This window comes from Oryx dammah, unplaced genomic scaffold, assembly GCF_014754425.2.
Source record: "Oryx dammah isolate SB20612 unplaced genomic scaffold, SCBI_Odam_1.1 HiC_scaffold_11050, whole genome shotgun sequence".
Taxonomy (NCBI): Eukaryota; Metazoa; Chordata; class Mammalia; order Artiodactyla; family Bovidae; genus Oryx; species Oryx dammah.
In genome coordinates, this window is record NW_024080444.1 from 8,371,420 (window position 1) to 8,386,879 (window position 15,460).

Below are 15,460 nucleotides of genomic sequence, written 5' to 3' on the forward strand. Positions count from 1 at the left end.
TGCTATAATCAATACCAGGTGTTAAATAGGATTTTCAAATTGGAAATTACAACATTAGCACCTAATGGGGTGCTAATATGGGGTATACAGTTCATTTGTTGAACTGTTCAGGCCTAAGCCTAGGAAATAGTTCTGAAATATAATTATACAATGACAGGTAACAATGAATCAAAAGTTATTAAGAGATTAGATACTGAGTTCTCATCACAAGAAGAAAAAAAATTATTTTCTTATATCTATATGAGATGATGGATGTTAACTAAACTTATTGTCGTAATCATATCACCGTATATGTAAATCAAACTTTCATTCTGTACACCTTAAACCTTATGCAGTGATGTATGTCAGATATTTCTCAATAAGCCCAAAAAAATCAAAATCAAAATTAGTATTAAAAATGTTTAAACCCTTCTCTACATTAAGCCATGGGAATTCTCTCACTACACACACGCGTGCGCGCACACACACGTATATATTAAATTATGGCATATTTGACAAAAAATTCAGTCTCAAAGTAACTTTGAAACTTTATTCTCCCAAGATGCATAGTAGATTCCTTCTAAAATGTGTGATATTTTTAATAGAGTTGAAACTAAATTCTGGTACTTTGAGAAGTGGAACATTTGGCTATCTCTGTGAATTTAGAACATAAATGGAATGTGAAAAGGACTTGAAATGGATATATTTTAAAAACTTTCAATCCCTTTTCCCCCATATGTTGACACTTATACACAAAATCTGGGATTGAGCATCTTGTAAATATATTTACAAGGCATTCTTTATTCACAGTTTTTTAAGCACATGGATGTATTATTCATAGGAAAATGGAAAAAACCAGAATCACAGTGAACAGATTAAAAAAAAAAAAACCATCATAGTTAGAGAAAAGTATAGGACTACGGTTTTGTGTACATATTTATCAGTATCTTCATATTATCATATCATTATCAACATCATCATCATATCCTCAATATCAATGTCATCATCATTTTTAAAAAGTACTACTTGAATTTGGTGACAAAACCTAAGATTTCTTAACTGTTTCAGAGTACAGTCCATAATGATAGTGAATTCAGGCTTACTGTTTAGAACATTAATTTTCTGCCTGCTGAAGCAAGCCTCCATTTTACAGCAAGAATGCCTTAAAAATGCAGAAAATGCTAAGCTAGAACAAATACTGGAATGATTTATTGCAAAATTAATGCATGCCATCAGTCTCTTGGGCTGTGAAAGACATCTCATTGGCTGCCTAAATACTAGATTTATGCAGTTTCTCTTCATGGTTTGCTCATCTATACTGTTTAGGATGAGACATTTTAAAGCAGAGTAGCTATCAGTGGTGGTATGCATTATCTCTTCACCTTACATTTCAGTTACTGAATGGGTCCACATGTGCATTTGTACTATCAAAGACAGAATAATTTAAGAAGTTTACCCATCACAGCAGCACGTTTCTTGCAAAATTAATACCAGGATCACAATGCCCTAGATGCACGTACTGGAATATTTTCCTGAGTAAACCCTGAATGGTTTTTTGTAGTGACAAGAAATTTACATTTTTTACATATGTAGTTTCATGTCTTTCCATTGTTCAGTATAGGACTCATTACATTAGACCAATTATTCTGTTTCATCACTGTATCAAAAGTAGTCACAAAATGCTTCCGAGTTTATTGTGAGCCTAATGGCTGGTCCACCACTGCCTTAGGAGCTTTAACTGAGACGCAGATGATAGTAACAACACCTGTGACAGCTATTGTTTCCTCTAATAGGTAATAGAGTTTGACGATGGATCTGGATCAGTTCTCAGAATACAGCCCTTACGGACTCCACGTGACGAGGCCATTTATGAATGTGTGGCCTCGAATAACGTGGGAGAAATAAGTGTGTCCACCAGACTCACAGTTTTACGTGGTAAGTATTAAAGTACAAAGCTGCTGCTTGTGTCACTGTTGAAATTCTGAACCCCAAGTATTCTTTTGTAGGATCATTGAAAAGACTGGCATTGTCATGTCACTTAATTGGAAAATGTATGGAAGTCAAATACTTGTTAGGGTCAAACTTTAAATAGACAGTGGGCACTTTCTCTCATAAGACTTAAAAACTGCTAGTCAGGGAGAGGAAAGAAAAATAGAGAAGTACTGATTTCAAATGTCAGATACCATTTTGATTTTTGGTAAAGAATCTCGAAAGCAAGCAGGTTATGTTACTCTTTTGCCTGTTAACTTTACTCCTGTGTGGATTTTTCATATATTGGTCAGCAACTACTTTTGCAAATTACCAAAACTGACATTGATGCTTATAAAATTAAAGGGATATCTTCTACCTAAAGATGATTGATATTAATGAGAAGAATCATGAATGACAAATATACCTTTCTTATGTCAAAAAACTAGTTTTCTTCCTGATTTTATATTTCTTGAACTAATATCTGTTGGTGCAAAGGGACTGGAAACAGTGTACATACCTTCTGTGTTTCCAGCCATGTGGCTTATGCAGTTTGTCCAAAGCATGGGATGATTTGCCAGCTCTTTAGTTCAGTGTGTCTGCTTTCAAGACTTCCTTTAGAATGGCAGTGGAAAAGAAGAAAGGCTAGTGATGAATAATATTCTGTTGTATAAAACGCATATAATTTGGTCTTCTGAGTAGAGATAAGGACATAGCCTAATTGGGTTTCAGCCATAGTTGATATTTCTAGATGAACTCTACTGTGCTTTTGTTTCTTCCTTTCTCATACAAACCTGCATTTGTTCATTTGTTTCCTTTGTATTGCTTTGAAATTCACTTTGCATGACTCCACAATTTAGGAGAATAGCCTTCAGATGAGAATTAGAGAGAAGAGACCATAATTAAATAATCTTAGAGAAACATATATAGATTAAGAACATTTCTCCTCCATTCTGTCTCCCCCAGCTTTGAGAGATATATTTTCTTTGTATGTTTAATAAAACCAAAAACATTTCTTTTAAGATCTACTTAGTACCAGAATTAATCAATCTGAGAAGCCTAGAAAAGAAGATTTATGTATACATCCTAAAATGTGTTTTAAGTAATAGGAACATCTGACTAAGTCTTAGGGGAAATATTGATCAAGTAGATAAAGATCTTTGAACTTCGTATAACAGAATGCTACTTAAAAACAAGCAAGTCCGGTGTGAGGTACATTTCTTGTCGTTATGATAAGCTATGTTCAATATAGAATGTTCTCTGTCCCTCTATAAACACACAGAGCGGATTCATGTCAACGTATGGCAAAACCAATACAGTATTGTAAAGTAAAATATAGAAAAATAAATTAAAAAAAATTGAAAATAAAATTAAATGCATGGTTAGGCTTATAAACAAGAAAGGTATTTCCAGGTACTGAAAACAAAGAGAGAACCTCCAAATAAAAGACAATTTGTAATCTTACAAACCAAGATAATAGCAAAATGGACTATATGATACAGGGCTGGTGATTTAACTCTCCAGTATGACACAGCTCTATATTAAATAGGATGGTGGGAAGAAGAGCTAGATCAGCTTTCTGTATAAGATAAGAATTCTAGCACTATTTCTGTACAATACTTAGAACTCAGAAGCTAATGAAAAAGCTGATTAGAAACAGTGAATCCCATGGAGTGTGGAGCATGCAGCCATGTAAGGATCCATCCAATTAAAGACGCCACCACAGTCCAGGACATACAACCCCAGATAAGGTCATTTATTCATAGATGGGCTCATTGGTATCCATTCTAATAAAACATGAATGCCAGTTTCAGCACAGGAGAGCCAGGAAGCCCAGTTGTTGAGAGTAGAAGTTATAGTCTGTGAAGTTGTAGATAATTGAACTCTATGAATGGGTTCTAAAAGAAATGAATTTTGAATACTTGTAAGGGTAAAGAAAAGAGTAAAATCTGTTAGGTAAAATAAGACATTAGGGAAAAAATAGCAGTTAGGAGAAGCTAGATTTTGGAGTTGAAAGGAATCTTGAAGAGTATGTTTATATGTACTATAATATGTACTAATATCCATATGTGCACGTACTTGTGTATGTTCACATACTTAGGTGAAAGGTCCGAAGACTGTTGAGTAATTTGGGAGGAATATTCATATGGGGAGCAAAACCAGATTGATTTCTTGGTCTTTAAAAGTTTAATCTTCTCTTATTCACGTGGTTTATAACTAGTGCTATCATGTAGAAAATGTATTACGAAGATGCAATCAAGTAAAGTTTATTAGAAACTTTTTTGGATGTTTTCACCTTCTGAGTTTCCTGAACAAACCCCTTAAGAGGAAGCAATGACAGTTGTTTGGTTTGACTTAATCTTTATGTGTTTGATGAAGACATTAATAAGAAATTGGAGGAAACTCTCACTTGACATAGACCTGCATGTGGATTTATATCGGTCTTCCCTCCAGCTGATTGGGGTCCTCCCATCTCATCTGCTTTTATCCAGCTAGCTCCCCGTAAAGCAAATACATTTGAGATTTTAATTTGATCTTAGCTTTCTATGTGAATATCTGTCATATATAAGTACATTTGTATGAAAATTTATGACTCTAGTAAAGTACTTAAACCTTATTTTTTAAAGATTATTTTTAGCAATTTGGAAATGTTTCATGAGAAAAAACTCAAAGATATTTTGGATAATGAAAAAGTAGTCTAAACATAACCTTAAAATAGAATATTTTCATGTTTCCTTACAGGATGAAATAAATGGGCTTGAGAAGTACCTTTGTTTTTTAGAGTTGCCTCTTTGTTTAAAATTTCTAAATAACTATTGGTAATCTTATTAGTAATAGTCTTTAAAAATATTCCAGTTGGTAAACTGCATTTCTAGACTATGAATGTTGTAAACAGTTAACTAGATGAACATGAGGAGATTTACCCTATAGTTGATGGGCACTATGCCCATTTTAAGTTCACTTTCCCTTGAAAATCATGTTGGCAGATACCCAAGCTCTCTGCTCTGCAGTGGGTGGAAACTGCTTTGCACTTTTTATCCATTGCCCCTTGTCTGATGCCCATTTTGTCCACATGGGTCATTTACTTTTTACCCACTTTGCTGACAGTGCCAAAAATGTGCCAGCTGTCGTGGTGGGTTTTGTCTAAGTGGACTGGATGGAGAACACTAATTTATTTCACACAGGCCACTAGAGGACCTGATTAATTGGAGATTTAGTCATCTGACCTGTGCAACTAATGCAGAAGACACTGAAATAATACTCTGACCGCTCATGTGTATCGAAGGGAGTATTTCAGGGAAAACTTGCCTTGTGTAGCTCATTTCAAATTACCCTCATGCTGAAAAACTGTTTTCATAAGGAAGGATAACTTCAAACTTGGGCAGAACATGCCCCCCTGGAATGAGATGTTTGAGCAACTACCATTTATATGAGCAGACTGCAGTTCCTAGAAGTAGTAGTGAATGTGGTATTTATAGACTCCAGGTCATTTATTGATTTATTTTGGTTGCTTTGCCTGTGGATACATAGGCAAATACCATCCCTAGTTCTATAGCACTTTAGGGGGCTGAGCATAGCTGTCGTACATGTTTCTATCCTATGCAGAACTTTAAGTGGAGGCCTCACATCTCACTGAGAGTTATTAAGGGCTGAGCCTTGCCTAATGTGGGATTCTACTGAGGACTTTGGATTTGATATTAGACTTCCAGTGAAGGGCAAAGTATAGGACCAGAGAAGGTGTTTTAAGAAGAGTGATTATCATCCAGATGGAATTGGTTCTTTCTGAATCTTTGGTTCATGGGCCACCATTTCTTCCTGACCAAAGATATCAAGGGGAAAGCCTGAAAATTTGGGTAATGATAACCAGAGATGAAAATGTTCTTTCAGATACATCTTATCACCTGCTGGTCAGGGAAAATGAGTTATCACCATCCGTAGACTTTTCTTTCCTGTAAGAATCCAGGATTATATGCCTGTTTTAGGCAAGTAGAAAGACATCAAGAATCCTTTTTTTCTTACATAGCTCCCCTTCTCTAAGAGAAAGTTCTAGAAAAATTTAGTCAACTCTCTGTGACTAAATATCATGTTAGTTGAATTTAGAATTTTTTAAATGTAGTAATCAGAAGATGGACATTTTAGCATCCAAAACTTCATGTACTATGTCATTTTTCTAAATTTAGTGGATTACTTTCTGAGACTTGCCCATTTTGAAATAGTACTGCTCCTCAAACCCGCACCAGCACTACCATAACCAAACAGCACCTGTGTGTGCTCAGTCACGCCCAGCTCTGCGACCCCCTGGTCTGTGGCCTGCCAGGCTTCTCTGCCCATGGGATTTCCCAGGCAAGAAGACTGGAGTGGGTTGCCATTGCCCACTCCAGGGTATCTTCCCGACCCAAGCGTCGAACCCGAGTCTCTTGCATCTCCTGCGTTGGCAGGTGGATTCTTTACCCCTGCACCGCCTGGGAAGCCCCACAACAAAACAGGGCATGATATACAAGATTGTTACTACTAGCTTGTTCCGAGATCACACACTAAGTAAAATTATTGTCTACAAGAAGTTAGCTGACAAAAGATGAAACAATTGAGTTGCTTAGTTTTACAGACATATTTTAGGAATTGACACTTCGATTTGAGGATCTACTCCGCGTTAGTGCATCGTAGTTTATAAATGATCACCACCAAGGCATAAGATAATACCCAGAGTCCCCAAGTTCAGGTCTCAAATAATTTGAGTCCCAACTCCGGCTAGTCCCCGAATTTCTGTGACATCTTGAGCAAACTTATTAACCTTCCTGTACTTGTGCTCATTTATTTATCTTGATGTCATGTGCATGAGGAAGGCACTGAACTGGTGATCTCTCAGATCTCTGCTCTCTGGCTCTCTCTGTTTCAGTGACATCCCTTTTGCAGCAAGTCAGTTCCTGCAAGATGGCAAAAATATGCTCCCTGAAGGCGACTGTTACTAATATAGTAAAACACACAGCTAGCATTTGGGTGAGACAGAAAAGGCAGTTCATTGGGAAATGGAGAGAAATGTTTGCATAATATGTCTGTTTTAAAAAATGTAAGCCATTATAGCAGTTTAAAAAAAAAAAAACAACAGATTTACCATCTTTCAGGGAGAAGACAGTCGACTCTCTCTGCCATTGTTATACTACCCTGTGATCAGAATTAGCATGTTCATTACAGTTTCATTTTATTAATGCCTCTTTTTGAAGATGAACACAGTTGTCCCTGCTGTGAAAATGGTACTTTGCCGTTTATGTTATAAAGTGGTCTCGGCTGGGGATCCAGGCTAGGAACATTAAAGAACAAAGCACAGCTGCTTGACTGTCACACAAAAAGATTTTTATGAAAGACTGAAACTAAAGGAAGGATGGCCAACACGGAACAAACGTGCTGACAATTATGGTACCAAGTGAAGATTATTTGGAAAGGTTTATAAAATAGTCTTGTACTTGGAATAAGTTGATACAACATTATAAAGCCTTCCTGACTACTGCATTTCCTGGCTGAAAAGAGGTGCAGAACCCTACAAGTAAACAGAAACTTTTGACTTTCAGGAGTACTTACAAATAAGTGTTCTTTACGTATCCGTATGTATCAGTGTTGACGGAGGCAGGAGCCTACACGCACAGTTCCGTGGAGAAGGACCGAGAGACACCAAACCTGATGATATCCTGGAGAAAGTGCGTGTGTGAGCTGAAGATGAAGATACTCATGTTTCCTTGTGATCAGTCTTTTATGGATCTTCCTGTTGGAGATGCATATTGCTTTATTTTAATCATTATCATTTGTTTTTCCCTGTCGGGGAAAGAGAGAGAATGGGTGCACTTGTGAGTTGTTGCATTTATGTGAGTGCACGTTTATACTTTTGGCTTCATATTATATCATTTAAGATAATTTAAAAATGAATATTGAGTCATATGAGCATTTACTGTTAATTGGTTGGTTGATGGAGATATGGAAATGTCTAGTTGGAAGGGAGTTTGGTGAAGCAAAGAGAATCACTTATGTTTGATGGAATAAATCAATGTCTAGAGAGTTTGAAATGATTTTTTTTTGAAATGATTTTTTTCTTGGTCAGACAGCTGAGATTTCCTTTGGCTTTTACCCAGTCAGAAATGATCCCTGCTTTATTATGTTGTGACAATTTATTGCAGCCCTTCAGATATTCCCTTTTGAGATATAAGAAGACAATTCACATTGTCCAGGAAGAACTGTGTTCTTCCAGCTTACCAGTCACAGACAAGCAGATATGAATGCAAATAGTGCTAAACATTCTCTGGATGTGTGAAGTGGGGAAACTCTACTTTGATGATGCATCATGGGGAGGAGGTCTCTGAGTTGGGGCTTGAAACCTATGTAGGATTTTATCAGGCAGAGCTAGTATGAGAGGCTTTTAGGGATAAAGTTTCATGAGCATGCTTGCATACATAAGAAATTGCTAAATATTTGATGGTGGTTGTGGGTGGTATATTAGGGTTCTCCAGAGAAACAGAACCAATGTTAAGTGTATGCATATTTATACTTATTTTGTTTATATATGTAAAGAGATTTATTATATTGCATTGGCTCATACTGTTAAGGAGGCTGGAGAAGGAAATGCTAACCCACTTCAGTATTCTTGCCTGAAGAATCCCACAGACAGAGGAGCCTGGCTGGGTACAGTCCAGAGGGTCTCACAGAGTCAGATACAACTGAGCGACTAAACAACATTACGGAGGTTGACAACTCCTGAGGTCTGCAAGTTGAGTCAACAAGCTGGAGGTCCAGGAAAGCTGATGGTATAGTTTGAATGCCAACAGGCTTGCCACCCAGGAAGAGCTGATGTTTCCCACTTGAGACTGAAGGCAGGAATATGCGAGGATCCCAGTTTGAAGGTTGTTAGGTAGGAGGAATTCTCTAATGTGGGAGAGGGTCATTCTTCTTGTTCTGTTCAGACATTCAACTGATTGGATGAGGTCCACTCACACTAGGGAAGCCGATCTGCTTTACTAGGTCTTTTGATTTAAATGTTAATCTTATCGCAAAACACTCATATGGCAACACCCAAAATAAGATTTAACAAAATGTCTGGGCACCTTGTAGCCCAGTCAAGTTGATACATGAAATTAACCATCACAGGTCAGTATAAACAATAGTAGCTCAAAGTAGTGTAGAAGTTAAAAGGGCAGTAGTAGAAGAAAATGAGACTGGGACATACTTCATTGGCCAAAGAGATTAAGCTACAAAAGTGAGAAATCATGTGACTAAGTTAATATGAAATCATCTCTACATGAGTTGAAATTTACAGAGGTTTACTAAAATACTTAAAGGAACATACCAAACAATTCACGTTCCTTTAAACAAAATTGATGTTTAAATCAGTACTTTAAGTCTGAATATTTGGTTGTCTTTCACTGATAAAATTTGAACAATTTTTAAAAATTCAGTTTTCTGGTTTTCAAAATTAGTTTTATTTTAAGCTACTAATTAAGATGTAGTTTTCAGAGTTGTGCATGCATAATTTATTGGGATTTAGGGCATAGATATACCAAATGCCTCATCTAGGATTTAATTATCAAAATCCTAATTATGTATCTCCTTAGAACAGCAAGTAGCTTATTTTATCTTATTAAAAAAAACAATGACTTGTGAATTAATGCCACATTAAACACAAATATGATGACATACATTCAAGTGTTCTTAATATATTTTATTAAAGATAGTAAGAAAATTTAAAGACTGTCTTATCTGTGATTTTTGTAAATGACCTTGTGTTTTAGTTTATATCTCAAAATCTTCCATGCTTTTATTTTTGTAACTTTAACATTTATTCTTGATTTTTAATGTTTATAGTTGTATTAAATATGCATATATTGTTTTCACATAGTGGATTTTTTTTAACTAATAGATTTTGACCACATTTTTGCATATTAATTTTTTTTCTCACATGCCTGATGATTTGTGTGTGTTCAGGTAATAAAATTTGATCTCAGTTTGGGTTTTTCTAGAAGAGATCCTACATTTTTCAGAACGTAACACCAAAAGAGTTTAAAAGAGTGAAATTGCATCAAGAATGAGACTAGCAAATCGGTAATACAGTTTTCAGATATTTTATATACTTCTAAGTTGATATTAATACTTCTTTTTGTATATTTGTTTAATTCCATGGGCAACCACAGATGGATCATTTATCAGACAACTAGAATATTAAATATGGTAGAAAAGTATTAGCTCATAAAAACTTGATAGCTTTTAATATATGTGATTATTATTTATCAATATTTATACCTTGTATAGTTAGACTAAAGACTCTGCTTGGGAAATATATATATACTCATACACACACATATATATATATTGTACATGGTATATAATGTGGTGTGTGTCTGACCTATTTGCTTTGTAGCACTTTTCACTATATGAAATTATATTCTTTATTTCTTGAAACTTTCCTTTCCTGTGCCCCTCTTCCCTTTGCATTGTAGCTCCATTATATTTTTCTCTGGCCTAGAAATGTTCCTAGTATTTACTGGGCATTCAACAAATATTTGTGGGATGAATGTATACTATAAAGAAGGATATATAAATATGGTTATATAAATACATGCAATATAGTAAGAGACCATTTGGGCAGGAATTATTCTCACTTTACATATAATGGACAAAAGTGATCATCATTTCATTAGTCATTATAAGATGGCGAGTGTAATGAGAACCAGAAAACCAAGACAAATGGAATAAACACTACAAAGAGAAAGAGTGAAATAGAGGGATTCACAATGGAAGAGAATGCTCTTCATAGGCTAGATAGACGTGGGTTCGTATCAGTAGTCCACTGTTTCTGACTGTATGGGTTTAGACGTATTACTTATGGCTAAACTTGAAGCTTCTCATCTGTAGAGTGGAGGATGATCCTAACTACTTTTAAGGGTTATTTTAGAAATTAATCACAGATATGAATAGAACATGTGGCACAGTGACTCAGATGCAAAAAATGCTTCCTTCTCTGTTATCCCTCTGAAGCTGAACTCTTTGCTTTGGCCCTCTTACCACTGCTGAATCCTCAGCATCTAGAATAGTCCCTGGCTATGATGATGGGAGAGAGGATAGGGTCAACAATTCTGGAAATGAGGGTTTTGGTACCTTATAAAACATTGCTTAACCTGAAGTCCAAAATATCAGCTTTCCACATGGAAATAAGCTACTATAAGACTCTGAAAAATATATATGCATTACCAAGTTATTTGGAACAATTGAAGTGTGTTGGTACAGTGCTCTCTAATATGCAACACCTAAGAATTTGAACTTCTTTTTCCCCCCCCTCATACATTTTGGAGAAGGCAATGGCACCCCACTCCAGTACTCTCGCCTGGAAAATCCCATGGATGGAGGAGCCTGGTGGGCTGCAGTCCACAGGGTCGCTAAGAGTCGGACACGACTGAGCGACTTCCCTTTCACTCTTCACTTTCATGCATTGGAGAAGGAAATGGCACTCCACTCCAGTGTTCTTGCCTGGAGAATCCCAGGGACGGGGGAGCCTGGTGGGCTGCCGTCTATGGGGTCGCACAGAGTTGGACACGACTGAAGCGACTTAGCAGCATACATTTTTGCTTAATTTTGTGTTAACACACATCCTCATAGTCTTCAGAATTCTTGAATGTTGGGATCCAGCAGTCAATTGCTTGGACTACCTAGGTCAAACTTCTGTTCCGTTACATCTGGATTATGGCAGGTCACAGAATAGACTAAAATTATTAATTTCTTAAACATCTATGAAAATGAAGTGTCATTAGTTGTTCATTTTAGAAGCAAGAAAATCATACATCGTTTCAACATTTAAAGAGGTAATAGAAAATAATTTTTTCCCTTCTAATTTTTTTTGCTAATACCTTTTTTTGTAAGAAGTGATAAAAGGTGTGGTTACAGGTTCAGGTTCTACCAACAGACTTCTGAGTACCCTGACTCCACTATTTACCCTATAGTTTTGCTCACATTTCTCTTAAACTTCAGCTGCTTTGTTTGTCAAGTAGATTGATAATAAGACCTAGTACCTAAACTTGAGAAGGTAATTCTAGGAGATGATCCACATAAAGCTTTTAGCAAAGTGCCAGGTCTTCAGTTAACGTAAGTATTTGTGGAGGATATGATTTGTCTCACCAGTGATTTCTACTAGTAATGCTACAGGTGTCAATAATTAAAGAGCACTACCCTATTAGTAAAGTAGAATTTTCTGGCACAGGCAAAACCATCTCTGTAAGGCTAGAAAAACACATACCTTATAGTCATTAAGTTGTGCTGCTTTGGTCCAGATGCATGCACCACCAATTTGCTGTTGTGGTTCCACAAAATATTGGGTTGGCCAAAAGATTCATTTGCGTTTTTCTGTAAGATCTTACGGAATATTTAGTGTTTAAAATTTGAATGTTATCCTGACATAAGTGATTGGGGAGTGTACTTAAGAGAACATGGGAGGAAACTTTTCTTTTATCCTAAACAGAGTTTTCTCTCCATCCGTAGACTAGAAGTGTCATATAAGCAGGACTTTGTTCTGCTCAAGATGGAGCACCCAGCATAATGTTTGACATGCTGTAAGTTTTCAGTAAATATGTATTGATTGAGTGAGCAAAATAACAAGTTTGACAAAGGTGTTTCTGAATATTTTTTCCTTCAGAGCTACTTTATTGAAGGTTTTATTTTTAAAAATCAGAAACAACAGTCTATATTGCTTCCACATTTAGGATAAGCACACAGTTGCTGAGAAGCCATTTGTATTAATTCATGGATTTCTTCATTTGATAATATGTTCTCTGTATGCCAGAGATTGTGCCAAATGTTGGGAATATAAAGGTGGAAGAGACATTGTTACCACCTGCCTTCAAGAAAGCTACAGTCTCTGCTTGACTAGAAAGTGTAATTTTGGTTAAAATGACAAGGCAGTTATATACTGTAGTTGGAGATAATGAAGTCTATTTTTAGAGGTGTGCTCCCAGTAATTCAGCTTTTATCTTTCTAAGTTAGTACTTGTATAAGAACTAATGTCTCCTTGAGTATTCCATCACTATGACAGTAAAGTCTTGAAACGTAAAATGTGTTTGACATATGAAGCCTCAACTGACAGAAAAATTAAACTTGCCTTTTTTTCCTGATGAGTAAAATTGTTCTGAGGAAAAATTTTATTTGTGGAAAGATTTCAGATATACTTTGCTTGGGTTTTGAGAAGATTGGTACAATAAAAATACTTAAATAATTAGCTTGAAAGTAATATTCCCATTTGTTTCTCTCCCAACTAATAGTAAGAGGAGTTTTTATTACTGCACCATTTTATATGACTGCTTTTTGCTCTGTGTTGAGATGACAAAGAATACCTAAAAAGGAAATAATTTTAACATGTGATAATAAAATACCTTAAAACATCATCTTCCTCAGAAAACTTCCTTCAACAAAGTTGATTCTCATAATAAAATATTTATGTATTGAAAATGGAAGTTTAGGTGTTTTTACCCATGAGGAAAATCCATTAGCTTATACTTCAAAGTAGGAACATTCTTAGACATGTTACTTCCTAAGGCCTAACAGCTTAGATTAGAGCCCTGTACCGTTTAGAACCTTCTGTTTACACTTGAGTTTTATGAATGTCATTATATCTTATGATGGTAGGTATGAATTTCCAGGTATTGCCAAGCCTGTTATAAACTGACAACAAATACCACAGCTGACTTCCTGGGGATCCCATTAATCTTTGTTGAAGATGTATTAATAAAGGTAACACTTTTCCACTCACCAGCACTTAGACTTCTCTCATCTCAGCTTATCTAATAGATAAATCATTGCCAAGAAGGAAGAGTTCACCCGTACTTAAATTATTCTTTACAGTAATTTACCATAAACTGGCTATAAAGAGCCAGGGAGGACATTAAATGTTGCTCAGTAAGACTAGGGTTTGGCTAGTCTTGACTTAATTTCCTATCAACATGTTTACAATATGACTCTGCTAGCTTAAAAACAAACAAGAAAAATGTTGATATAATGTATTTTAAACAAGCCCGGCCAACTGCATGCAAACAGTGTTTATTAAGCCTAGAGACCCTCTTTCTTGGGTCTTCCAGGGATGACTTTTTGGTCAAAGGCCCTCGCCAAACCATCACTGTGGTCTGGTGCCAGAAAACCTCTATGGGAATGGTGGAGGGGAAGGCGTCTGATGTGGACTTGAGGTAGGAACGTAGATTCACCTAGAGCCAAAGATGCTTCACTATCAAGTGCCTCACTTCCATAGTGCCTACCAAAGCCCTGGGAGGGCCTAGAAGGATGTTCAGTTGATGGTGTGTTTTTTCCTGAATTTACGGAAGTAGTATTTTTGTGTTTGTTTTTGTAAAGTAAACCTCCAAAATATCCTAGGTTTGAGATGTACGGAACCTAGATCTACCACTAAGCTAAAACTGAGTCCTATTTGATATATAATTGATAAAGAATTTCAATTGAGGATGTGAGTCTAAACAGGTGGGGGACAAATAACTTTTCCAACTCACCCTCCGTTGATCAAGAGGCTTTAAAAACCTTTGCCCAGTGTTTATAATTCTGAGGCCCTAATTTCATGGAGAATATCTTTGTTTAGTTTTAGTGTACTCATAGACTGAACACAGACTACTATCTCCTTAAGAATGGTTGTATACGTCACAGACGATTCTCCGTCCTACCTCTGTTAGTTGTGCTTAATCTGGTAATGGTTTTCTTCCTCCATTCTGAAAGACCAGTTTTTCTCTTGTTTCTCTTTCTATCTGAACAAACAACACCAATACCATCCCTGAAGCAAAATAGTCTTTTCTGCAAGTCACTGACTGATTCATCATTTTTATTTTAATATAATTTAGTTATAAAGTTTAGAGTTGTTAATTACCAAAATTCATCAGATGAATTTCTGAACTGACTCTCTGTGACTGACGTGTTGCCTTGTATGCCAAAGAAGAGACCAGGAGGAGGACTGGCATGGTGGAGGCTGCTTCCTTGAGTTTTTCTGTAAAATGAATATTTACAGGATCTTCAGATTTCTTTTCTCTCTGAGCAGACGTTACAGAACCTATTTACATGTTCATGTTTTACAGACAATTGGAAAAGCAAAATAATAAAAATAATGAGAGAGAAAAACTCCTGTGCAGTTAAGAATCACCAAACATGCAGCTCAGCTTGGGGGATGGGTAAAGCCCTCTGTGGGCTTCCTATGTGCACAGTGGTAAAGAATCCACCTGCCCATGCAGGAGATACAGGAGATGGAAGATCCCCTGGAGGAGGACACGGCGACCCACTCTAATAGTCTTGCCTGAAGAATCCTCACGGACAGTGCAGCCTGACAGGCTACAGTCTATGGGGTCACAGAGTTAGATATGACTGAGCACTGATGAATGAGCGCCTTCTCTCTGAGAGCCTGAGAGATCCGCAACCCTGAAAGACAAGGCAACCCGGTACTTGACTAACTTACCAAGAGAAGATCTATCTGTGCTGTGGAGGATTTATAGGTTCACAGGAG

At 36.4% G+C, this 15,460-nt stretch overlaps 1 protein-coding gene across 4 annotated transcripts in view; it reads left to right on the forward strand.

The window, feature by feature from the left end:
* The window catches only part of LOC120860261 (receptor-type tyrosine-protein phosphatase delta), a 563,312-nt gene that overhangs the window by 227,343 nt on the left and 320,509 nt on the right, over window positions 1-15,460 (forward strand). For all 4 annotated transcript variants that reach the window (XM_040236052.1, XM_040236053.1, XM_040236054.1 and 1 more), the window contains exon 4: window positions 1,773-1,914. In XM_040236052.1, coding sequence (XP_040091986.1) covers window positions 1,773-1,914 — 142 coding nt within the window. The remainder of the gene's footprint in view (window positions 1-1,772; window positions 1,915-15,460) is intronic.